Source organism: Eretmochelys imbricata, chromosome 10 (genome assembly GCF_965152235.1).
Source record: "Eretmochelys imbricata isolate rEreImb1 chromosome 10, rEreImb1.hap1, whole genome shotgun sequence".
In the NCBI taxonomy this organism is placed as follows: Eukaryota; Metazoa; Chordata; order Testudines; family Cheloniidae; genus Eretmochelys; species Eretmochelys imbricata.
In genome coordinates this window covers 47,727,583-47,753,866 of record NC_135581.1, presented here as the reverse complement: position 1 = coordinate 47,753,866, position 26,284 = coordinate 47,727,583, and the positions used below count along the sequence as shown (strand labels likewise).

General features: G+C 50.6%; 1 protein-coding gene and 2 pseudogenes across 1 annotated transcript; all 3 read right to left on the bottom strand.

Annotated features, from left to right (window-relative positions):
• Positions 1 to 4,613: 4,613 nt before the first annotated feature.
• On the bottom strand, positions 4,614 to 7,761 carry LOC144271238 (zona pellucida sperm-binding protein 3-like; annotated as a pseudogene).
• A 5,134-nt stretch (positions 7,762 to 12,895) lies between these two features.
• Positions 12,896 to 16,041, bottom strand: LOC144271243 (zona pellucida sperm-binding protein 3-like; annotated as a pseudogene).
• Positions 16,042 to 20,175: 4,134 nt separating this feature from the next.
• On the bottom strand, positions 20,176 to 23,325 carry LOC144271257 (zona pellucida sperm-binding protein 3-like). Its single transcript, XM_077828472.1, has 9 exons — positions 22,912 to 23,325; positions 22,139 to 22,257; positions 21,955 to 22,058; positions 21,701 to 21,878; positions 21,500 to 21,620; positions 21,308 to 21,399; positions 21,074 to 21,219; positions 20,825 to 20,950; positions 20,176 to 20,282 (listed from the first exon to the last, which is right to left on the bottom strand). Exons 1-9 carry the CDS (start codon positions 23,323 to 23,325, stop codon positions 20,176 to 20,178), a joined length of 1,407 nt encoding a protein of 468 aa, XP_077684598.1.
• Positions 23,326 to 26,284: the final 2,959 nt, after the last annotated feature.

The window sequence follows — 26,284 nt, the reverse complement described above, 5'->3', positions numbered from 1 at the left end:
TAAAGTTCCCTAGGTGCCTGTGTCCCAGCCTGTGGGCACATGCCCAGCTGCCTCCCTCTGGGAGTCTGGGCACCTGTCTCCCACCTAAGGCCAGAGCTGTCCATGAGCCAGGGGAAGTTAGGCATTTAGTTGCCTACGTCGTATGCGGAGCCCAATTCACTAGCTGTGCTGTTTGTCCATGTTGACCCCATTCACAATTGCACTGGAGCAGGACGCGGTGTCCTCCTCCCATCTTTTAGCCCAGTGGTTAGAGCATTCACCTGGAACGTGGGAGACCCAGGTTTCATTCCCCCTGTCTGCTGAGGGGAGAGAAAGGATGTGAACAGGGGTCTCCCATCTCTCAGAAGAATGCTTGAACCACTGAGCTAGGGGACATTCTGATGTTGGGCTTCCTCCTACTCTCCTATTCAAGCTTTTCTGTTGAGGATAAATGATGAAAGAGGGACCAGTCTCCAGTGCTTCCACCTCCCACTGGGCTACAGCTGCATTCCTGGTCACTTGTTCTCTCAGTCTGGCCCACCAAGTGTTCCACTGTGGATAAGTGTGAAAGTAAAATCTGTTCAAGGGGAAATTTGTGTCCTCTCTAATATCCGCATAACTCGTCAGATGAGTTCCAAAACTGGTGTTCTCCTTCCAGGGTTGGGGTGGAGTTTGCTGGGTTGAATTGTTTTCCCCAACGTGTACCCACATCTGCCCCTATATCTCCCCTCCCCAGAATGGTTTGTTTCTCAAAGCCAAGAGAGGGCCTGTCCTGGAGGGAGGATCCATGTGAAACTGAGATTCCTGGGATAGGGACTGTGACACTTCTCAGGGCAGCCAGGGCTGTGCGGCAACCTAGTTGCCACCAGCCTCCTGTATGAAGGAGCCTTGCCTGTGCCAGCTGGGTGTTAGCTCCCCAATGCAACCAGCCCATCAGCGCCTCAAGCATTCTTCTCTGGGATAGCCCAGGCCTGTGTTTTGCCTGGCAGGTTGACAATCAGTGCGCCCCAGGCTTCAAGTCCCTTCAGAGAGGGATCCAGCCCTGATCCATGCTGCTGTCTGAAATGAATGCATGAAGTGAATGTGGTCGGTTACCCTCCCTGTGCTAAGCACGAGACCACAGTCTCCTCCCACAGCTGGGTCGAGAACCCAGGAATCCTGATTCTCTGCCAAGCAGCTGTGAAGCCCACTGACAGAAAGGTTAGGTCAAGGGGCAGAGGACTGTGTCCAAAACGGGTGAGTCCCAGGGGTGTAATTTTGGCTCCACATGATGGAATTTTTCTTTTCCCAATTTAGTGAAGGTTGTAGCAAAATTTTTATTTAGAAACTAAATTTTGCATCCCCTCTTCAAGGCACCCAAGAAAGTCAGAAAGTTGGAGGGTTGGGGGGCTGACAGCTCTACCAGCTGCAGTACCTCCAGGCAGTGAATCCACGCCTCTCACGCAGCACCAACAACTCTTAGTTTGGGAACTGGCCACTAATTTTGGCTTAGCGGCACTGAACCTCAGAATCTCCTCTATGAAATGAGGACAGGAATGATTCCTGCTGTTTTTCTAGATACAGCCAACAATATTTGGGAGGGAGAGAAACAAGCTGAGTGCAGAGAAAGAAGGTGGATTCGAGGAATGTCAGGGCCTTGGAGCTTCCCAACTAGAGGACCCATATTTTGGAGGAAGGACTGGAATTGTGCCAGAGATGGGGGAAATGTACCTATGGCATGTGGGCTGGATCTCGGCTAGTCAGAGGGGACGAGAACAGAGGGACTGTGGGCTGAAAAGCATTGAGAGAAATGGTCTGATGGTTGAGACACCACCTTAGCATGCAATAGACCAAGGATACGTTCCACACTGTGTCAAAGCCTTTCTGGGCAATCTCACTTAATCTTCCTGTGTCTTAGTCTTTTCCTGCCTTGTGTGAAAAGGGGTCAGCACACCCCTCCCCCTGGGGTTCTGTTAGGGGAATTTTTATACTGTGTGCTAGGTGCTGGCGTTAGACAGCCCCCATCACTACCTTTATAGCTTAGAGTCCCTTCCAAGTCTAGGTGCACAGGAAGCCTACAAAGGCCATTGCTCTGAAAGTGCTACATTTGTTTGAGGAAAAAGGGGCCGCTCCTTCCCTACCATTTTCCGTGCCCCACTGCAGCGTCACGAGGCTGAATAACCACTCCTGCAGAGAGCTTGTTCTGGGAACATACACTGTGCTGGTCCTATACCCTCCCTGGGTTTGCTGACAGCACGTCTTGTTTGTGCAGCCCTGGCTGAAATCTGCTCCCCCGCAGCTATAGGAGAGAGGTTGTGTCAAGGTTCCTTCCCCACTCTGAACTCTAAGGTACAGAAGGGGCGACCTGCATGAAAACCTCCTAAGCTTACTTTTACCAGCTTAGGTTAAAACTTCCCCAAGGTACAAACTATTTTACGTTTCGCACTTGGACTGTCGCTGCCACCATCAAGCGTCTAACCAGTATTATTATTAGGAAAGAGTCCGTTTGGAAACATCTTTCCCCCCTACCCAAATCCTCCCAAATGTTACCCCCCTTTCCTGGGAAAGGTTTGATAAAAATCCTCGCCAATTTGCATAGGTGACTACAGACCCAAACCCTTGGATCTTAAAAACAATGAAAAAGCATTCAGTTTCTTAAAAGAAGAATTTTAATAGAAGAAAAAGTAAAAAGAATCACCTCTGTAAAATCAGGATGGTAAACACCGTACAGGGTAATTAGATTCAAAACATTGAGAATCCCTCGAGGCAAAACCTTAAGTTACAAAAAGACAGAAAAACAGGAATATCTATTCCATTCAGCACAGCTTATTTTCTCAGCCATTTAAAGAACTCATAATCTAACGCATATCTAGCTAGATTACTTACTAAGTTCTAAGACTCCATTCCTGTTCTGTCCCCAGCAAAAGCATCACAGAGACAGAGACCCTTTGTTTCCCCCCCCACTCCAGCTTTGAAAGTATCTTGTCTCCTCATTGGTCATTTTGGTCAGGTGCCAGCAAGCTTAACCTAGCTTCGTAACCCTTTACAGGTAACAGGATTTTTCCTAGGTCCAGGAGGGATTTTAAAGGTGTTTACCCTTCCCTTTACATTTATAACAGGTTGTTTGAACAAATGACGCCCCGTCACATAGCAGGGTGGGCTGTGTTCTCTACAGTGGTAGAGAGATCAAGACAGCAGAGCCCTTCAGACTGAGTCGAGCTTGCCCTGGATGCATGATCACTGATCTGCAGGTCATAGCCCAGAGCATGAGCAGAAATTGGAAGATTTTCTTAGACCGGCGTGGGCAACCGAAGGCCTGTGGGCCACATCTGGCCCATCACACCTTTTAATCCAGGCCTTGAGCTGCTGCTGGGGAGCAGGGTCAGGGGCTTGTCCCGCTCCCGTCTCACAACACCTTGATGAGCACCATTTTCCTGCAAGCAGAGTCACACTGCACAGGTGCGACCGGCATCGCTTACTCAGACTTCACTGGGCTGTTTCCAGAATTGGAACCTGCCCCTATATGGCCATACTCCCTATTCCCACAGCACCAGCCTCCTGGCCCCAGCCTCCACCCAAACTAGCCAATGATTAAGGCTAGCAGCATATGACCCTCCAGACTCTCACAACCATCCAAGGGCCACAACCATCCCAGCTACGGGGCCTGGTATGGTCACCTTGATGTGACTATCAGCAGGGCCCCTAGGAGTTGCTGTTACTGACCTGTGGAGTCCCCTCCCCCCAGCTCAGTAACATGCCTTATAGAGCCCCACTATGAATTGTTAATTTTGTGAGCGTTCATAGCCCACCATACAATTTCCATACCCAGCTGTGGCCCTCAGACCAAGAAGTTTGCCCACCCATCTTAGACCACTTTTGCCTGGTTGCATAGGGCAATGAACGGGGCTGGTCTGAACACTCACATCTAGCCCTAACCCCAACATCTCACACCAGAGGTGATTTCAGGCCATAGTGAGAAGAACTTGCAAGCCTGCTCACCTTAGACACAAGGATCAGGGGGAAGTTATCCTAGAACAGCAGTTCTCAAACTGTGGGTCATGACCCCATTTTGATAGGGTTCCTAGGGCTGTCTTAGACTGACTGGGGCTAAAGCCACAGACTGAGCCCAACTGCCCAGGGTCAAAGCCCCAGGGCTTCAGGGCTGAAGCCCTTGGGGGTTGATGCCCTAGGCCAGGACAGTAATTGTTGACCGAAGGTGAGTGTGGTGAAATGAAGTTTGAGAACCCCTGTCCTAAAGTATCACCTGAACCCACAGTCAGAGTCAGAGTCAGCAGGAACTCCCTCATGGCATCTGTTTCACTCAGAGGGCACAGTGGCTGAGGGATTTCTGTTCTCTACTGCTAGATCCCTGTAATGGTTATAGGAAGGAAATTCCCCTGCCATTTGCCTATGAGAGATACTAAGCATTTGACTCTGGGAACCTGAAGGCAGCAATCTCTGCTTTCTTCACCCTCCCATGGTCTCTCCTTTGAAGCCCATTGGTGAGTCCATGAGGGGGTTTCTGCACAAACCCCATCATTTCCAACCCCACAGTAGGGAAGGCATCTCCCTTGCCCATTAAGAATAAGTCCTAGACCAGACTCAAGTCATTGGATTTATTTACATCAGACAGAAGGTACAAGGCATGTGACTGCTCAGGCACTGGAACGGCTGCATCTTCTGTATACAAGTATCCCCAGAGTAATGAAGGCCAGTGCAATGGCAGCTGCCACTGAGATCAGCCCAGCTGTAGAAGAGAATTCTACAAGAGGAAGAACACATGGTTAAAACTGCAGCTAGTTGCTTTTCCAGCAACCTCTCCAAAAATCCACCATGGACTTCCGGGGTACATGAGTGAAGGCCACAGTTAATAAAATGGGGGATTTTATTTGAGCTCTGTGGTAGGGCCATATTTGGAGTTGGTCTACTAGAAGTGGCCAGAGCAGGAGATCAGCACCTCTTTATAAATCCCACTAGATAATAGGTTGCAGGTCTCAGGCCACACAACTGGTGTCCCAGCAGATAAGCCCAGGCTACAGTGGTCGATGGTCTAACCAGAGCCAGTCAATGTCGTACCATCTCACCGAGGAGCCCTCCTTGAGCCAAGGTTACTCATTACCAACAACCCCTCCTGGGGCTAAGGGATTCTTACAGCTGATCTTGTAAGAATCATTTCTTCCATCCTTTAGATCAACTTTTCCAAGCCACCCTAATGTAGATTAATAAGTGACAGTAGAGGCACCATGAGACTTATTCTTCATTAGAACTAGTTACCCACTGATGCTGCCTTCTCTGCTTCCATTTGACCAGTTAAGAGATCCCTTGATCAGCATCCAAGATGATTAGGGGTCCTACCACAACATTAGCCTCAGCTTCTCTCACAAAGGGGTCACCTGTATTGGGAAAGAAGCACTACTAGAAAACCAATACATGTCAGGTTAGTCTCATCCATCCCATTTTGGGTGGAAGATCCCCCAGGAACAGTCTGTTGGAGTTAGCTAGACATCTTCCCAGGTGAAGTGGCCTCCAGGCATGGTAGGTTCTGTGCCTACATCTCTCTGGAAGCGCCTCCCTGACCATATGTCCAGAGGGTTCACTCTCCTGGACTGTCCAGCCAGCCCACAGTTCCCAGTCTCACAGCACCTGCAGATGTCTCGGGTGCCTTCCACTGGAGACCAGCTAGAACAGAACAGAAACAGTCATCTACAGTGAAGAGTTCTGTTCTAGGCTGCCTGTCACTCCCCTGATGGGGTTCTAGGCTACTCACATGTTGCCTGCTTTGTTGAAGGAACAAGCCTTGTTCAAGGGATCTGGGGCTTGCTCAGCTGCAGTGACTTTCAGATGACAGGTGATGTAGATCTGGAACGGAAGTGGGAAGAGGGGTTAGGACCATCCCAGGGGACACTAACAGCTGCTTAGCATGGGGAAATCAACTTGGAGCAGAAATGTGGGCTCTCACCAAGTTCCTGGTATCTCCTGCAAACCTGAACACATCCACCATGAACTGCAGCGTGTCCTGCCTGGGCCTGAGGGATACGAAGGCCGAGGTGGTGTCATCTGATCTCCCATCCACCAGGCACCTACACACAAGAATCAAGGGTCAGTAAGAGTCCCTGATCAGTCTTGTTTTAGACTAGAAAGGGCTCCCAGCTCTTACCCATTGAAGTCAGTGACAGCATAGCGGGGAGAGGAGTCCCTGTCTGGGCTCAGGGTGGCCACACAGCTGTCCACACTGGGAACCATGTGGCTCTGAGGCTCTTTGTGGACATCAGCTTGGATATGCATGACCTCCCCCAGCTGGAATCCATTGGAGGGTCTCTCAGCACTCCAGTCATCTGCAAGGCAAGTTCACAGTGAGCAGGACAGACAGGGCAGGGCTCAGGTCCCCTGAAGGCTCCTCCCACCTACCATTCATCAGGTGCAGGGAGAAATCCAGCCTCTCCTCAGCAGACGGTGGAGCTGAAGGGAACCCATGTTGGCTTGATGGCTTTACTGCTCACATTGTCCTTCCTGGGAGGAGGAGCAAACCTCAGTCACTGAGCCAGATCCCAGACCAGGGACTGAAGGGGAGGGAGGGAGGAAGGGGATCTGAGCATCTCAGACTCTCACCTGGGGTAGTGACACTCAATGGGAATCACAGCTGGATTGGTTCTCAGGATCACTGGGTTGCTGGCAGGGGTGGGGTTATAGTTCCGGCTTGTGCTGTAAACCAGGGAGTCTGGGGTCATCTGGGAAGGAGCAGACATGGAAGGGTTAACACTAGTACACAGAGTATTTGTAAAGTCATTCAGATGAGCCCAAGAACAAGCCTCAGCTAGATAGAAAACTCGAGCTCAAGTTTTCCAACCAGTGCCCAGTCAACTGGCAACTGCCTTTGGAAGGACTGGACACTAGAAGCAGGGGATTTCAGAGCTCAGTCTGCTAGAGCAGCCATCGGAAGACAAGCACCACAGTAGTGCCATTTTACACAACTCTGCTCACTGGTTTCCTCTGTGCAGGTTGTGAAGGAATCTCAGACAGTAAAACCCCCAGGGTTAACCTATTAAACACCAATCAGTTTATTCAGTTGCAGACTCCTGTCTGTGGAGTCTCCAGACAGTCTTTGGACAGGTGTGTCTAGAAGTAAAGTCTGTCTGAGCCACCAGAGCACCCTCTTCAGACTCCACTGGTGAGCCTGCTCCAGGAGCTGAGCAGGCCAGAATTCTTTGCCTGGTGCATGAGACTGGAAGCTAAGAAGAAGCACCCAGGAAAAACCAGGGAGCTTATCAATAACATGGACAAAATCCCACCCACTGTCCTCTCCCGCTGCCCCATTTTTACCCCATCAGACAAGGCAGGGGCAGTGATGCTAGGGATCAGTAGGGGCTCCTGACTTGCATAAATCCTTACCTGCAAGGTGCTGCCACATTCATGGAGCCCAGCTACAAAGATCACTGTGTTCTCTGCATCATTAAGGGACACGTACCGGCAGGCAGCTGGGCCAAGGCTCAGGTCAGCAGCTTTGATCAGTCTCCCCATCCCAAAGAGATCTCTGTGCACAGTGATCACCATCTGAGCCTCCTCACACTGCACCATGACAGGCTGCAGCACGGACACAGCCCTGAGCTGGGAAGCATCAGCCCGAGCCCAGGGATAGGGCTGGGCAAGAGAGAGAACATGGGCTTGTTGTTGAGGGGGCTCAGCCCTGGGGGTGGGTCTCCAGATGGCAGAGTGAATCCTAGAGAAATCCCAGGGATTGTAACAGGTCACCCCACTGACCACCCAGCACAGAAGAGCAAAGCCTAAGTTGTTTCTGTGACTCATCCTGCCTGCTTGCAGCAAATCCAGTATGGAGGGAAACTGTTGCTCTGGGACTTTATACTGTGACCCAGAGCCAGGTGACAGCTGTCCCAGGTAATTAACAGCCTCCCCTAATCTGCAGGTAACCGGGGCCCAATCATACCCAGTGCCCATGCCCTGAACCGGGGAAATAGGAGGGCCAATGGGAATCAGCTCCACCTGTTGGTCAGTACATCAGCTGCAGTTTGGGAAATTCCTGCCCTGTTTCGTTCAATGGAAGGCTAAGGGTGGGCTCCACCACAAAGGGACCCAGGCCCCTCAATCCCCAATTTCGGTCTGTAAGTCCTGGGTTTCGCTCCACTGTGATCCACAAACCACACAGCGGCAACGAGTCCTGAGGCACCTTATAGACTAACAGAGGTATAGGAGCATAAGCTTTTGTGGGTGAAAACCCACTTTGTCGGATGCTACCCCTCTGATACAAACCATACAGCGAACTCTGTAGGTGCCCAAATTCATTCAGCAGCTCCGAAGTTTTTACAGTATAAAGTTCCCTAGGTGCCTGTGTCCCAGCCTGTGGGCACATGCCCAGCTGCCTCCCTCTGGGAGTCTGGGCACCTGTCTCCCACCTAAGGCCAGAGCTGTCCATGAGCCAGGGGAAGTTAGGCATTTAGTTGCCTACGTCGTATGCGGAGCCCAATTCACTAGCTGTGCTGTTTGTCCATGTTGACCCCATTCACAATTGCACTGGAGCAGGACGCGGTGTCCTCCTCCCATCTTTTAGCCCAGTGGTTAGAGCATTCACCTGGAACGTGGGAGACCCAGGTTTCATTCCCCCTGTCTGCTGAGGGGAGAGAAAGGATGTGAACAGGGGTCTCCCATCTCTCAGAAGAATGCTTGAACCACTGAGCTAGGGGACATTCTGATGTTGGGCTTCCTCCTACTCTCCTATTCAAGCTTTTCTGTTGAGGATAAATGATGAAAGAGGGACCAGTCTCCAGTGCTTCCACCTCCCACTGGGCTACAGCTGCATTCCTGGTCACTTGTTCTCTCAGTCTGGCCCACCAAGTGTTCCACTGTGGATAAGTGTGAAAGTAAAATCTGTTCAAGGGGAAATTTGTGTCCTCTCTAATATCCGCATAACTCGTCAGATGAGTTCCAAAACTGGTGTTCTCCTTCCAGGGTTGGGGTGGAGTTTGCTGGGTTGAATTGTTTTCCCCAACGTGTACCCACATCTGCCCCTATATCTCCCCTCCCCAGAATGGTTTGTTTCTCAAAGCCAAGAGAGGGCCTGTCCTGGAGGGAGGATCCATGTGAAACTGAGATTCCTGGGATAGGGACTGTGACACTTCTCAGGGCAGCCAGGGCTGTGCGGCAACCTAGTTGCCACCAGCCTCCTGTATGAAGGAGCCTTGCCTGTGCCAGCTGGGTGTTAGCTCCCCAATGCAACCAGCCCATCAGCGCCTCAAGCATTCTTCTCTGGGATAGCCCAGGCCTGTGTTTTGCCTGGCAGGTTGACAATCAGTGCGCCCCAGGCTTCAAGTCCCTTCAGAGAGGGATCCAGCCCTGATCCATGCTGCTGTCTGAAATGAATGCATGAAGTGAATGTGGTCGGTTACCCTCCCTGTGCTAAGCACGAGACCACAGTCTCCTCCCACAGCTGGGTCGAGAACCCAGGAATCCTGATTCTCTGCCAAGCAGCTGTGAAGCCCACTGACAGAAAGGTTAGGTCAAGGGGCAGAGGACTGTGTCCAAAACGGGTGAGTCCCAGGGGTGTAATTTTGGCTCCACATGATGGAATTTTTCTTTTCCCAATTTAGTGAAGGTTGTAGCAAAATTTTTATTTAGAAACTAAATTTTGCATCCCCTCTTCAAGGCACCCAAGAAAGTCAGAAAGTTGGAGGGTTGGGGGGCTGACAGCTCTACCAGCTGCAGTACCTCCAGGCAGTGAATCCACGCCTCTCACGCAGCACCAACAACTCTTAGTTTGGGAACTGGCCACTAATTTTGGCTTAGCGGCACTGAACCTCAGAATCTCCTCTATGAAATGAGGACAGGAATGATTCCTGCTGTTTTTCTAGATACAGCCAACAATATTTGGGAGGGAGAGAAACAAGCTGAGTGCAGAGAAAGAAGGTGGATTCGAGGAATGTCAGGGCCTTGGAGCTTCCCAACTAGAGGACCCATATTTTGGAGGAAGGACTGGAATTGTGCCAGAGATGGGGGAAATGTACCTATGGCATGTGGGCTGGATCTCGGCTAGTCAGAGGGGACGAGAACAGAGGGACTGTGGGCTGAAAAGCATTGAGAGAAATGGTCTGATGGTTGAGACACCACCTTAGCATGCAATAGACCAAGGATACGTTCCACACTGTGTCAAAGCCTTTCTGGGCAATCTCACTTAATCTTCCTGTGTCTTAGTCTTTTCCTGCCTTGTGTGAAAAGGGGTCAGCACACCCCTCCCCCTGGGGTTCTGTTAGGGGAATTTTTATACTGTGTGCTAGGTGCTGGCGTTAGACAGCCCCCATCACTACCTTTATAGCTTAGAGTCCCTTCCAAGTCTAGGTGCACAGGAAGCCTACAAAGGCCATTGCTCTGAAAGTGCTACATTTGTTTGAGGAAAAAGGGGCCGCTCCTTCCCTACCATTTTCCGTGCCCCACTGCAGCGTCACGAGGCTGAATAACCACTCCTGCAGAGAGCTTGTTCTGGGAACATACACTGTGCTGGTCCTATACCCTCCCTGGGTTTGCTGACAGCACGTCTTGTTTGTGCAGCCCTGGCTGAAATCTGCTCCCCCGCAGCTATAGGAGAGAGGTTGTGTCAAGGTTCCTTCCCCACTCTGAACTCTAAGGTACAGAAGGGGCGACCTGCATGAAAACCTCCTAAGCTTACTTTTACCAGCTTAGGTTAAAACTTCCCCAAGGTACAAACTATTTTACGTTTCGCACTTGGACTGTCGCTGCCACCATCAAGCGTCTAACCAGTATTATTATTAGGAAAGAGTCCGTTTGGAAACATCTTTCCCCCCTACCCAAATCCTCCCAAATGTTACCCCCCTTTCCTGGGAAAGGTTTGATAAAAATCCTCGCCAATTTGCATAGGTGACTACAGACCCAAACCCTTGGATCTTAAAAACAATGAAAAAGCATTCAGTTTCTTAAAAGAAGAATTTTAATAGAAGAAAAAGTAAAAAGAATCACCTCTGTAAAATCAGGATGGTAAACACCGTACAGGGTAATTAGATTCAAAACATTGAGAATCCCTCGAGGCAAAACCTTAAGTTACAAAAAGACAGAAAAACAGGAATATCTATTCCATTCAGCACAGCTTATTTTCTCAGCCATTTAAAGAACTCATAATCTAACGCATATCTAGCTAGATTACTTACTAAGTTCTAAGACTCCATTCCTGTTCTGTCCCCAGCAAAAGCATCACAGAGACAGAGACCCTTTGTTTCCCCCCCCACTCCAGCTTTGAAAGTATCTTGTCTCCTCATTGGTCATTTTGGTCAGGTGCCAGCAAGCTTAACCTAGCTTCGTAACCCTTTACAGGTAACAGGATTTTTCCTAGGTCCAGGAGGGATTTTAAAGGTGTTTACCCTTCCCTTTACATTTATAACAGGTTGTTTGAACAAATGACGCCCCGTCACATAGCAGGGTGGGCTGTGTTCTCTACAGTGGTAGAGAGATCAAGACAGCAGAGCCCTTCAGACTGAGTCGAGCTTGCCCTGGATGCATGATCACTGATCTGCAGGTCATAGCCCAGAGCATGAGCAGAAATTGGAAGATTTTCTTAGACCGGCGTGGGCAACCGAAGGCCTGTGGGCCACATCTGGCCCATCACACCTTTTAATCCAGGCCTTGAGCTGCTGCTGGGGAGCAGGGTCAGGGGCTTGTCCCGCTCCCGTCTCACAACACCTTGATGAGCACCATTTTCCTGCAAGCAGAGTCACACTGCACAGGTGCGACCGGCATCGCTTACTCAGACTTCACTGGGCTGTTTCCAGAATTGGAACCTGCCCCTATATGGCCATACTCCCTATTCCCACAGCACCAGCCTCCTGGCCCCAGCCTCCACCCAAACTAGCCAATGATTAAGGCTAGCAGCATATGACCCTCCAGACTCTCACAACCATCCAAGGGCCACAACCATCCCAGCTACGGGGCCTGGTATGGTCACCTTGATGTGACTATCAGCAGGGCCCCTAGGAGTTGCTGTTACTGACCTGTGGAGTCCCCTCCCCCCAGCTCAGTAACATGCCTTATAGAGCCCCACTATGAATTGTTAATTTTGTGAGCGTTCATAGCCCACCATACAATTTCCATACCCAGCTGTGGCCCTCAGACCAAGAAGTTTGCCCACCCATCTTAGACCACTTTTGCCTGGTTGCATAGGGCAATGAACGGGGCTGGTCTGAACACTCACATCTAGCCCTAACCCCAACATCTCACACCAGAGGTGATTTCAGGCCATAGTGAGAAGAACTTGCAAGCCTGCTCACCTTAGACACAAGGATCAGGGGGAAGTTATCCTAGAACAGCAGTTCTCAAACTGTGGGTCATGACCCCATTTTGATAGGGTTCCTAGGGCTGTCTTAGACTGACTGGGGCTAAAGCCACAGACTGAGCCCAACTGCCCAGGGTCAAAGCCCCAGGGCTTCAGGGCTGAAGCCCTTGGGGGTTGATGCCCTAGGCCAGGACAGTAATTGTTGACCGAAGGTGAGTGTGGTGAAATGAAGTTTGAGAACCCCTGTCCTAAAGTATCACCTGAACCCACAGTCAGAGTCAGAGTCAGCAGGAACTCCCTCATGGCATCTGTTTCACTCAGAGGGCACAGTGGCTGAGGGATTTCTGTTCTCTACTGCTAGATCCCTGTAATGGTTATAGGAAGGAAATTCCCCTGCCATTTGCCTATGAGAGATACTAAGCATTTGACTCTGGGAACCTGAAGGCAGCAATCTCTGCTTTCTTCACCCTCCCATGGTCTCTCCTTTGAAGCCCATTGGTGAGTCCATGAGGGGGTTTCTGCACAAACCCCATCATTTCCAACCCCACAGTAGGGAAGGCATCTCCCTTGCCCATTAAGAATAAGTCCTAGACCAGACTCAAGTCATTGGATTTATTTACATCAGACAGAAGGTACAAGGCATGTGACTGCTCAGGCACTGGAACGGCTGCATCTTCTGTATACAAGTATCCCCAGAGTAATGAAGGCCAGTGCAATGGCAGCTGCCACTGAGATCAGCCCAGCTGTAGAAGAGAATTCTACAAGAGGAAGAACACATGGTTAAAACTGCAGCTAGTTGCTTTTCCAGCAACCTCTCCAAAAATCCACCATGGACTTCCGGGGTACATGAGTGAAGGCCACAGTTAATAAAATGGGGGATTTTATTTGAGCTCTGTGGTAGGGCCATATTTGGAGTTGGTCTACTAGAAGTGGCCAGAGCAGGAGATCAGCACCTCTTTATAAATCCCACTAGATAATAGGTTGCAGGTCTCAGGCCACACAACTGGTGTCCCAGCAGATAAGCCCAGGCTACAGTGGTCGATGGTCTAACCAGAGCCAGTCAATGTCGTACCATCTCACCGAGGAGCCCTCCTTGAGCCAAGGTTACTCATTACCAACAACCCCTCCTGGGGCTAAGGGATTCTTACAGCTGATCTTGTAAGAATCATTTCTTCCATCCTTTAGATCAACTTTTCCAAGCCACCCTAATGTAGATTAATAAGTGACAGTAGAGGCACCATGAGACTTATTCTTCATTAGAACTAGTTACCCACTGATGCTGCCTTCTCTGCTTCCATTTGACCAGTTAAGAGATCCCTTGATCAGCATCCAAGATGATTAGGGGTCCTACCACAACATTAGCCTCAGCTTCTCTCACAAAGGGGTCACCTGTATTGGGAAAGAAGCACTACTAGAAAACCAATACATGTCAGGTTAGTCTCATCCATCCCATTTTGGGTGGAAGATCCCCCAGGAACAGTCTGTTGGAGTTAGCTAGACATCTTCCCAGGTGAAGTGGCCTCCAGGCATGGTAGGTTCTGTGCCTACATCTCTCTGGAAGCGCCTCCCTGACCATCTGTCCAGAGGGTTCACTCTCCTGGACTGTCCAGCCAGCCCACAGTTCCCAGTCTCACAGCACCTGCAGATGTCTCGGGTGCCTTCCACTGGAGACCAGCTAGAACAGAACAGAAACAGTCATCTACAGTGAAGAGTTCTGTTCTAGGCTGCCTGTCACTCCCCTGATGGGGTTCTAGGCTACTCACATGTTGCCTGCTTTGTTGAAGGAACAAGCCTTGTTCAAGGGATCTGGGGCTTGCTCAGCTGCAGTGACTTTCAGATGACAGGTGATGTAGATCTGGAAGGGAAGTGGGAAGAGGGGTTAGGACCATCCCAGGGGACACTAACAGCTGCTTAGCATGGGGAAATCAACTTGGAGCAGAAATGTGGGCTCTCACCAAGTTCCTGGTATCTCCTGCAAACCTGAACACATCCACCATGAACTGCAGCGTGTCCTGCCTGGGCCTGGGGGATACGAAGGCCGAGGTGGTGTCATCTGATCTCCCATCCACCAGGCACCTACACACAAGAATCAAGGGTCAGTAAGAGTCCCTGATCAGTCTTGTTTTAGACTAGAAAGGGCTCCCAGCTCTTACCCATTGAAGTCAATGACAGCATAGCGGGGAGAGGAGTCCCTGTCTGGGCTCAGGGTGGCCACACAGCTGTCCACACTGGGAACCATGTGGCTCTGAGGCTCTTTGTGGACATCAGCTTGGATATGCATGACCTCCCCCAGCTGGAATCCATTGGAGGGTCTCTCAGCACTCCAGTCATCTGCAAGGCAAGTTCACAGTGAGGAGGACAGACAGGGCAGGGCTCAGGTCCCCTGAAGGCTCCTCCCACCTACCATTCATCAGGTGCAGGGAGAAATCCAGCCTCTCCTCAGCAGACGGTGGAGCTGAAGGGAACCCATGTTGGCTTGATGGCTTTACTGCTCACATTGTCCTTCCTGGGAGGAGGAGCAAACCTCAGTCACTGAGCCAGATCCCAGACCAGGGACTGAAGGGGAGGGAGGGAGGAAGGGGATCTGAGCATCTCAGACTCTCACCTGGGGTAGTGACACTCAATGGGAATCACAGCTGGATTGGTTCTCAGGATCACTGGGTTGCTGGCAGGGGTGGGGTTATAGTTCCGGCTTGTGCTGTAAACCAGGGAGTCTGGGGTCATCTGGGAAGGAGCAGACATGGAAGGGTTAACACTAGTACACAGAGTATTTGTAAAGTCATTCAGATGAGCCCAAGAACAAGCCTCAGCTAGATAGAAAACTTGAGCTCAAGTTTTCCAACCAGTGCCCAGTCAACTGGCAACTGCCTTTGGAAGGACTGGACACTAGAAGCAGGGGATTTCAGAGCTCAGTCTGCTAGAGCAGCCATCGGAAGACAAGCACCACAGTAGTGCCATTTTACACAACTCTGCTCACTGGTTTCCTCTGTGCAGGTTGTGAAGGAATCTCAGACAGTAAAACCCCCAGGGTTAACCTATTAAACACCAATCAGTTTATTCAGTTGCAGACTCCTGTCTGTGGAGTCTCCAGACAGTCTTTGGACAGGTGTGTCTAGAAGTAAAGTCTGTCTGAGCCACCAGAGCACCCTCTTCAGACTCCACTGGTGAGCCTGCTCCAGGAGCTGAGCAGGCCAGAATTCTTTGCCTGGTGCATGAGATTGAAGCCAAGAAGAAGCACCCAGGAAAAACCAGGGAGCTTATCAATAAGATGGACAAAAATCCCACCCACTGTTCTCTCCTGCTGCCCCATTTTTACCCCATCAGACAAGACGGGTAGTGATGCTAAGGATCAGTAGGGGCTCCTGGCTTGCATAAATCCTTACCTGCAAGGTGCTGCCACATTCATGGAGCCCAGCTACAAAGATCACTGTGTTCTCTGCAGCATTAAGGGATGTGTACCTGCAGGCAGCTGGGCCAAGGCTCAGGTCAGCAGCTTTGATCAGTCTCCCCATCCCAAACAGATCCCTGTGCACAGTGATCACCATCTGAGCCTCCTCACACTGCACCATGACAGGCTGCAGCACAGACACAGCCCTGAGCTGGGAAGCATCAGCCCAAGCCCAGGGGGAGGGCTGGGCAAGAGAAGGCGCATGGGCTTGCCGTCAAGGGGGCTCAGCCCTGGGGGTGGGTCTCCAGATGGCAGAGTCACTCCTAGAGAAATCCCAGGGATTGTAACAGGTCACCCCACTGACCACCCAGCACAGAAGAGCAAAGCCCAGGCTGTTTCTGTACCCCATCCTGCCTGCTTGCAGCAACCCCAGTATGGAGGAAACTGCTGCTCTGGGGCTTTATACTGTGACCCAGAGCCAGGTGACAGCTGTCCCAGGTAATTAACACCCTCCCCTAATCTGCAGGTAACCAGGGCCCAATCATACCCAGTGCCCATGCCCTGAACCAGGGAAATAGGAGGGCCAATGGGAATCAGCTCCACCTGTTGGTCAGTACATCAGCTGCAGTTTGGGAAATTCCTGCCCTGTTGCATTCAATGGAAGGCTAAGGGTGGGCTCCCCCACAAAGGGACCCAGGCCCCTTAATCCCCAATTTAGGCCTGTAAATCCTGGGTTTGGCTCCACTGTGATCTACAAATCACACAGCGGCAAAGAATCCTGAAGCACCTTATAGACTAACAGAGGTATTGGAGCATAAGCTTTCATGGGTGAATACCCACTTCGTCGGATGCTACCCCTCTGATACAAACCATACAGCGAACTCTGTAGGTGCCCAAACACTTCTCAGGGCAGCCAGGGCTGTGCGGCAACCTAGTTGCCAACAGCCTCCTGTATGAAGGAGCCTTGCCTGTGCCAGCTGGGTGTTAGCTCCCCAGTGCAACCAGCCCATCAGCGCCTCAAGCATTCTTCTCTGGGATAGCCCAGCCCTGTGTTTTGCCTGGCAGGTTGACAATCAATGCGCCCCAGGCTTCAAGTCCCTTCAATGTGGGATCCAGCCCTGATCACTGGAGATCCACAGAAATCCCAGACCTTCTGTTACTAAAGGACAGGGCGTCCCCCTTTACCAGTTTGGCGTTAGCTCACCGCTCTTGTATCACGCACAACGCTTCAGCCGAATTCTAAAGCAAAAGGAGATTTATTTAAGACAGAATAGTCACATAAAAATGGTGTGAGAGCTGGAAACAAACGGCTAGCTGTGAAACAAAATCATAACTCGCGTTCTGGAGCCTACGCTTAACTAACCAGTTATCCTCCAGTCTCGAAAAGTGTCTCTCACCGAAGTTCTCTCCAGCATTTTCAGCTAAGCCTGGCTGAGACTCCTTTTTCATGACACCAACTCGCTGTCAGTTTACTTCCTAGGCATCTGATGTCGGGGTGTCTTTTTGCTCCTCAAATACACCAGAATGCACCTTTGATGTTTACCTCTAGCTAGGGCTCCCCCTCCAATGTTGACTTCATCCTGTTAGTTTCTTTCTGAAGTCTCTGCCAGCTCCTCATTAGCTGGCTGGAGGAGTTTGTCTCAAGATGCACTACCTTTGAGAGGCCTGCTTCATCTACAAGGCCTACAGATCGTAATTTTCAGTGCTCCTTGCATACTTCCCATACCTACATCTCACAAAAGTTATGATGACCTGTGTGACCCGAGGCTTCATTCGAGACCTTACATGACATTCTTTTGGTGAACCCAGGGGGTCCCTGTGCCCCGGTGTCTCCCAGTACCCTCTGTCAGTTGGCATCATGAGGTTCTTGGGGCAGAGGTACCCCTGTGGGAATCTAGTGGCCTGCACCAGGGGCAAGCTCCAAAAGCTAGTCCATATGAAGTTATTCAACTTTATCTCTGGTTTGATGGAGCAACGAATGGGACTGCTGCGAGCCCTGCATGGAATGACAGTGTGCCCAGAGGGAGACAGACACTTGTTCTCAACACCATACCTGTGGGGAGCCCATGGGATGGCATGCAACTGGTCCATTCCACTGACAGCTCTTAATACGTATTTGTTCCTGCAGAACTAATAACTGATTAAGGCTTCATTGCCCTATACTAGGGCAAGGCAGCTCTCATGCTCCGGCATGTTAGAGCTAAGCTAACTGAGAGGTTACATCATGTTCGCCCTGGGTAAGCTAGAAATAAAACCCAGGTCTCTCCAGATGACCCCAGTCACAGCCGTGTATGAATGAATGAATGCATGGAGTGAATGTGGTCGGTTACCTTCCCTGTGCTAAGCACGAGACCACAGTCTCCTCCCACAGCTGGGTCGAGAACCCAGGAATCCTGATTCTCTGCCAAGCAGCTGTGAAGCCCACTGACAGAAAGGTTAGGTCAAGGGGCAGAGGACTGTGTCCAAACCAGGTGAGTCCCAGGGGTGTAATTTTGGCTCCACATGATGGAATTGCTCTTTTCCCAGTTTAGTGAAGGTTGTAGCAAAATTTCTATTTAAAAATCAGATTTTGCATCCCCTCTTCAAGGCACCCGAGAAAGCCAGAAAACTGGCAGGTCAGGGCCTGACAGCTCTACCAGCTGCAGTACCTCCAGGCATTGAATCCACGCCCCTCATGCAGCACCAACTCCTCTTCATTTGGGAACTGGCCACTAATTTTGGCTGAGCAGCACTGAACCTTAGAGTCTCCTCTGTGAAATGAGGACAGGAATGATTCCTGCTGTTTGTCTAGATCCAGCCAACAATATTTGGGAGGGAGAGAAACAAGCTGAGTGCAGAGAAAGGAGGGGGATTTGAAGGATGTCAGGGTCTTGGATCTTCCCAACTAGAGGACCCATATTTTAGAGGAAGGGCTGGAGATGTGCCAGAGGCAGGGGGAAATGTACCTACGGCTTGAGGGCTGGATCTCAGCTAGTCAGAGGGGACAAGAACAGAGGGAATTTGGGAATATGGGCTGAAAAGCATTGAGAGACATGGTCTGATGGTTGAGACACCACCTTGGCATGCAAGAGACCAAGGTTAAATTCCACATTGTGCCAAAGCCTTCCTGGGCAACCTCACTTAATAACCCTGTCTTTTCCCCCCTTGTATGAAAGGTGGTCAGCATTCCCCTACTCCCAGGGCATTGGGGGAGTCATTGGACACTGTAGATGAGGTGCTCTGACCTTAGACAGTCCCTGTCAGGACCTTACTCGCTCAGAGTCCCTTCCACTTGCAGGTGCACAGCAAGCCTCCAAGGGCCCCTGCTCAGAGAGCTGCATGTGTTGGAGGAAAGAGGCTGCTCCTGCCCCCTGCAGCATCACCCGGGAGAGGGTGAATAACCACTCCGGCAGAGAGCTTGTTCTGGGAACATACACGCTGCTGCTCCCTTTGCTCTCCTCTGGCCTGCTGAGGATGTTTATTTGTGCAACCCTGGCCTTGGATCTGCTCCCCACACAGCTAAAGGGCAGATGTTGAAGAAGTGACATCCTGTCCTAGAGCAGGGTTGGCTGTGTTGTCTCTACCACTGTAGAGAACTAGATAGAGCCCTTTACACTTGGGTTTGAGTAGAGGCTGCATGATCGTTGTTGTACAGGCCTCACTACACTGCAGGTAAGGGCACAGAAACTGGAAAGTTTTTTTTCAGACACTTTCTGCCTAGGCCTGGTGGCAAGAGAACAGGGCTAGCCTACAGAACTAACTAGCCTGAGCCTAAAGAGTTCACCCCAGCCATGATTTCAGTCCATGGTGAGAACAATTTGTCTAAAGTGCCCCGATCCTTCTCTCTAAGGTGAGTAGTTACCCTAGAGCAGCAGTTCTTAAACTGCAGGTTAGGATCCTAAAGTGGGTCACCACCCCATTTTAATGGGTTTGCCAAGGCTGTGTTAGACTGGCTCAAACTAAAGTTGCCGACTGAGCCCCAGTGCCCAGGGCCAAAGCACAAGGGCTTCAGCCCTGTTTGGCAGGTCTCAGTCTTTTGCCCTAGGCAGTGGGGCTCAGGTTACAGCCCCTGCTCCCCAGGGTAAGCCCTGGGGGTTTGACCCCCTGGGCCAGGGCAGTAGTTGGACAACGGGGATTGCAGTGCAATGAAGTTTAAAAACCCTTGCCCTAGAGCATCACCTAAAGCCAGCCATGGAGTCAGTAGGAACTCCCTCATGGCATCTGTTTGACTCAGAGGGCCCAGTGGCTGGGGGATTTGTGTTCTCTCTACTGCAAGAGCCCTGTAATGGTTACAGGTGCCAGATGGACAGTTCAGGTGGAGGGAAATCCCCCTGCCATTTGCCTCTGGGAACCTGAAGGCAGCAATCTCTGCTTTCTTCACCCTCACATGATCTCTCCCCATGCAGCCCCGTGGGTGTGTCCATAATGTGGTTGGTGCATCAACCACACCATTTCCTTCCCACAGAAGGGAAGGCATCTCCCTTGCCCATTAATACATCACAGACCAGAATCAAGTCACTGGGGTTTATTTACATTAGACAGAAGGTACAAGGCATGTGACTGCTCAGGCACTGGAACGGCTGCATCTTCTGTATACAAGTATCCCCAGAGTAATAAAGGCCAGTGCAATGGCAGCTGCCACTGAGATCAGCCCAGCTGTAGAAGAGAATCCTACAAGAGGAAGGACACATGGTTAAAACTGCAGCTAGTTGCTTCTCCAGCAACCTCTCCTCTCCAAAAATCTACTAGGGACTTGCTGGGTATATGAGTGAAGGCCACAGTTAGTAAAATGGGGGATTTTTTATTTGAGCTGCATTGTAGGGCTGTGTTTTTTGAAGTGTTTTATAGCCATACATATTGGAGTTTGTCTACTAGAAGTGGCTGGAGCAGGAGATCAGCACCTCTTTATAAATCCCACTGGATAATAGGTTGCAGGTCTCAGGTCACACAACTGATGTCCCAGCAGATAAGCCCAGGCTACAGTGGCCGACAGTCCTATGTGACTGGCTCTGGTTGGACCCTCTCAACAAGGAGCCCTTCTTGAGTCTTGTTGACTCATCATTAACACTCCCTCCTTGGACTAAGGGATTCTTACAACTGACTTCATAAAACTCATTTCTTCCATCTTTTAGAAGATCTTTTCCCAGCAAACCTAATGTAGATTAGTAGTGACAATAGAGGCACCATGAGACTTGTTCATTAGAACTAGTTACCCTCTGATGCTGCCTTCTCTGCTTCCATTTGAGCAACTGAGAGATCCCTTGATCCTTGATCAGTATCCAAGATGATTATGGGTCCTACCACAACATCAGCCTCAGCTTCCCTCACCAAGGGCTCACCTGTATTGGGAGAGAAGCACTACTAGAAAACCAATCCATCCCATTTTGGGTGGAAGATCCCCCAGGAAAAGTCTGTTGGAGTAAGCCAGACATCTTCCCAGGTGAAGTGGGCACAGAACCTACCATGCCTGGAGGCCACATCTCTCTGGAAGCGCCTCCCTGACCATCTGTCCAGAGGGCTGCCTCTCCCAGACTGTCCTCCAAGGAATGCGCAGTTCCCAGTCTCACAGCACCTGCAGATGTCTCGGGTGCCTTCCACTGGAGACCAGCTGGAACAGAACAGGAACAGACATCTACAGTGAAGAGTTCTGTTCTAGGCTGCCTGTCACTCCCCTGATGGGGTTCTAGGCTACTCACATGTTGCCTGCTTTGCTGAAGGAACAAGCCTTGTTCAAGGGATCTGGGGCTTGCTCAGCTGCAGTGACTTTCAGATGACAGGTGATGTAGATCTGGAAGGGAAGTGGGAAGAGGGGTTAGGACCATCCCAGGGGACACTAACAGCTGCTTAGCCTGGGGAAATCGACTTGGAGCAGAAATGTGGGCTCTCACCAAGTTCCTGGCATCTCCTGCAAACCTGAACACATCCACCATGAACTGCAGCGTGTCCTGCCTGGGCCTGGGGGATATGAAGGCTGAGGTGGTGTCATCTGATCTCCCATCCACCAGGCACCTACACACAAGAACTCTGGTTAGTAAGATCCCCACAGACTTGAGGTAGATTCTAGACTAGAAAGGGCTCCCAGCTCTTACCCATTGAAGTCAATGACAGCATAATGGGGAGAGGAGTCCCTGTCTGGGCTCAGGGTGGCCACACAGCTGTCCACAAAGAGCCTCAAAGCCACATGGTTCCCAGTGCTGACATCAGCTTGGATATGCATGACCTCCCCCAGCTGGAATCCATTGGAGGGTCTCTCAGCACTCCAGTCATCTGCAAGGCAGGTTCACAGTGAGCAGGACAGACAGGCAGGCAGGGCTGGGCTCCCCTGAAGGCTCCTCCCACCTACCATTCATCAGGTGCAGGGAGAAATCCAGCCTCTCCTCAGCAGACAGGGTGGAGCTGAAGGGAACCCATGTTGGCTTGATGGCTTTACTGCTCACATTGTCCTTCCTGGGAGGAGGAGCAAACCTCAGTCACTGAGCCAGATTCCAGAAGGGGAGAGAGGGGATCTGAGCATCTCAGACTCTCACCTGGGGTAGTGACACTCAATGGGAATCACAGCTGGATTGGTTCTCAGGATCACTGGGTTGCTGGCAGGGGTGGGGTTATAGTTCAGGCTTGTGCTGTAAACCAGGGAGTCTGGGGTCATCTGGAAGGAGGGGACATTGGACAGATTAAGGGCAAGTAGTTCAGCTGAGAGCTGAGAATTTAAGACAGTTCTCCAGGAAGTGGGCATGTCTTCCAATAAGTAGTTCCTGTGCTCATTCTGCTGGAGCAGCCATCGAAATACTGGAGCTATGGTAGTGCCCCCCTTCGCATGATTATTCACGCGTTTCCTCTGTGCCTATTCTGAGGCATGTGCCATACAGTAACTGCCCCCCCCCCCATGTAAAACACACTCACTCCACTTCTCAAGTTACTGCGCTACCAGAGTACAGAAACACATTCAGCTGCCTCCTTCCCATCTACAGGGTTTGGAGAGCTCACAGAATTCAGTGAGCCAAACTCGGCTTTACTGGCAGTAAAAGTCCCTGGCTTGGACTGAGCACAAGCGTCCACTGGTGAAATCTGACAGAGCCACCATGGCTCACTCCCCATGCATGCTCTTAAACCTCCTTTTGGAGCATAAAGGCATGAAATAGTTCTCAACTGTAAGGAGACTGAAGACTAAGGGAAAAAAAAGACACCTTCCCCTCCAAGAAATAGCTAGCGGCTCAGTAACTGAGCCAAGACCCTGTGCAGCACTGTTACCCTTTTTAATCCCACAAATAGGAAGCTCCTGGTTTCTATGAAGCTGCCTTACCTGCAAGGTGCTGCCACATTCATGGAGCCCAGCTGCAAAGGTCACAGTGTTCTCTGCAGCATTAAGGGATGTGTACCTGCAGGTGGCCTGGCCAAGGCTCAGGTCAGCAGCTTTGATCAGTCTCCCCATCCCAAACAGATCCCTGTGCACAGTGATCACCATCTGAGCCTCCTCACACTGCACCATGACAGGCTGCAGCAGGGACACAGCCCTGAGCTGGGAAGCATCAACCCGAGCCCAGGGGGAGGGCTGGGCAAGAGAAGACACATGGGCTTGTCGTTGAGGGGGCTCAGCTCTGGGGGTGCGTCTCCAGATGGCTGAGTCAATCCTAGAGAAATCCCAGGGATTGTAACAGGTCACCCCACTGACCACCCAACACAGAAGAGCAAAGCCCAGGCTATCTCTGTACCCCATCCTGCCTACCAGTAGCAAACCCAGTATGGGGAGAATCTGCTGCTGTGGGCCTTTTATACCCTGCACCTAAAGTCAGTTCACAGCTGCTCCAGGTAATGAACACCCTCCCCTAGACTGCAAGCAGCTGGGGCCCAATCACATCCACTACCCATCCCTGGAGCAGGGAAATGGGAGGACCAATGGGAATCAGCTCCACCTGTTGGTCAGTTCATCAGTTGTATTCTGGGAGATTCCTGTGAGGTTTCATTCAATTAAATCTGACACATTTTGTCGTGGATGTGAAACATTAGCTGTGCAGAGTCTGCAATGCGGATACTCAATTCCAAAGGGGATTTTTATTATGGAGCAGTGATCGCTGCATCATGGTTACGTTTGAAACCCACTCTCTGTTTAAATTCCTGGTCTCTGAATTTTGCCTCTTATCTGAACTTGGCGTTGATAGTCAGATCAGCTCCCAAACTGGCATTCTAGTTCAGCGGCTGAGGTGCATTTTGGGATGCCAACTTGAGTTCATTTGACCAAAGGGTTTGCCAGCCACAGCTCTCCCAGGTGGCCTGCTTTTAAATTTTGAGTATGCTGTTTGAACAATCTGATCATGATATTTTTGCACAGCTAAGAAATGATCAGGGAGGGATCCCTGTGAAACGGAGATCGTTGGGCTACCCCTGCTGAAGGCTAATGTCCAGTCCAAAGAACAAGTCCCAAAACTTAGCCTATCCAAAATCATTCTGTTTTATTTCTGGTCCTGGGGAAGAGCCCAGGGGTTTTCTGGGAGCCATGCATGCTGTGTCTGTATGCACAGATAAACACAGGATTCCTCTTTCAACCAGGGGACAGGGCACTGGGCTAGGAACCATGACTCAGCTCCTCATGGGTAGTTAGGCTCAATGGAAGTTAGGAGCCTAAATACCTTGGAAGAACTGGGCCCAGGAGACTGTAAGTTCAAGATTTGTTGCTTCCAGCGATGGCTGTTCATATTTATGTGTATTTATACTTGACTAGCTTCCTCCGCATGCACTAGGGGAGACAGGTCTCATTCTCCCCTGTTTTATAGGTAAGGTCACCAAGAGGCTGCACAATGGTCCTCTTGGGAAAGGTCACATTTATATCTAGGTCATTAATATGGCAGACCTGAGTGTCATCCACTGAGCCAGGCTGTCTATTGAAGCGAACATCCGAAGCATGTGGTTGGTTGTCCTGTCTGTAGCCACGGTTCTAACCACTAGAGAACACTTCCATTCCTGACACAAGCAGCCTGAATCTCGTGCTGTCTAACCAACCGTTGAACAGTCCACTTATACGGTGGATTAGCTGAATGGGCAGAGGGCCACGGGCTGGTTCTAAAGGGCCTGCGTTAAATTGGATGCCGATCATGGTTGGGCATTTTATGGTTCCACCTGATAGAAATTCTCTGTAGCCAGTTTAGTGAAGGCCGCAGCTAAATTTCTCTTTAAAACCAAATTTTGCATTTTTTTTTTTCAAAATCACTTACATGGGAATTTAGATAGGTGGCCACTAATTCTGGCGCTTTGTCACCGTGCCTCAGTTCCCCTGTGTGAGATGGGGATGATTACATGACCCCTCCCTAACTGCAGGTTTGGATAGATAAATGCAGTCATAGTGGAGGGATGTTAGGGGCAGGGAGCTGTCTAGAGTGGAACAAAGGGCTGGGTTGAAAGCTTAAGGAATGGTGGGAAGGTTAAAGTTGTCCTAGAGGCCGCTGAGCAGTCAGTATCTCTGCAGCACCAGGCGTGGGAAGGTTGGGAGAACAGAGGGACGGTCAGCAGCTAGAGCCAGCTCTGCTCTTTTGAGGGCAGTATGTGTGCAGAACCCTGCTGATGACCTTGAGGTGTGTTCTTGTGGTTGAAGCACTGGCTTTGGACTCCCCAGCTCAGGGTTCAACTTCTAGTTCTGCTGCCATATTCTTGGGTGACCATGACCATGTCACAGCTTCTCTATGCCTCAGTTTCCACAGGTGTAAAATAGGGATAAAATTCCTCCCTGCATCTTGTGTCATCACAGGTGCCGACTCCATGGGTGCTCCAGCCCCAGAGCACCCATGGGAAAAAAAATGGTGGGTGCTGAGCACCCACTGGCAACCCAGTGCCTCCTGCCTTCCAGCGGGCCTTGCCCATCAGCACCTCCCGCTCCCTGTGCCTCCCAACCACCATGAACAGTTCTTGCCTCTGTGCTCCCAGCCAGGAGGGCAGGTACCTGGGGCTTCTTGCTTCCAGCAGAGAGATCCACAGCTGGAGTCTAGCTGGCTGCTGTACTCCTGGCAGGGACTCTGGGGGGCAGTAGGGCTCCCAGTGGGGAGCCCAGGTAGCAGCCCAAGCCAGAATAGCAGCCAGGCTGGGGAACTGGCTTTCTTGTTAGTTACATGGCTCCCCTGGAGCCACAAAATTGACAAGAACAGCTGATGTATGGAACAGTATCTACCCAGACACTCCATCATCCTAACTACATGGACAGAAGTTTTTTGATGGTTTTATGATGTTGCCATTGCAGGGGAGTTACATTTCAGCACAAGTGTTCACTGTAGACAAGGCCATAGTTTTCCCCACAGCAGCACAGCCCTATGAAGATGTTTAGGAGGCACATGGGATTATTTCCTATTCCACATCTTGTCAGATAGGAACATGCATCTTAGCTGCTGGCATCCTCCACCCTAGCATTACTGGTGCCCTCAGTGGTCCTGCTCTCTATGCACCCCCCCCCCACCCCAGGCCTGCTCTGTCCCCTGCATTTGCAGTTTTCCTTCCAAGGGAGTTTTTACTGTACCAGGTTTCAGAGTAGCAGCTGTGTTAGTCTGTATTTGCAAAAGGAAAATGGGTACTAGTGGCACCTTAGAGACTAGCTAATTTATTTGAGCATAAGCTTTTGTGAGCTACAGCTCACTTCCTCGGACGCATTCGATGCTCAAATAAACTGGTTAGTCTCTAAAGGTGCCACTAGTACA

Bases quoted from the DNA above. Each gene is read 5' to 3' on its own strand.
- LOC144271257 (XM_077828472.1), bottom strand. From the start codon at position 23,325: ATGGGGTACAGAGATAGCCTGGGCTTTGCTCTTCTGTGTTGGGTGGTC. The intron at 21,621-21,700 runs GTAAGAGCTGGG...TCTTGTGTGTAG, and splicing joins GCTGTCATTGACTTCAATGG to GTGCCTGGTGGATGGGAGAT. The intron at 21,400-21,499 runs GTGAGAGCCCAC...CTTCCCTTCCAG, and splicing joins CAGGAGATGCCAGGAACTTG to ATCTACATCACCTGTCATCT.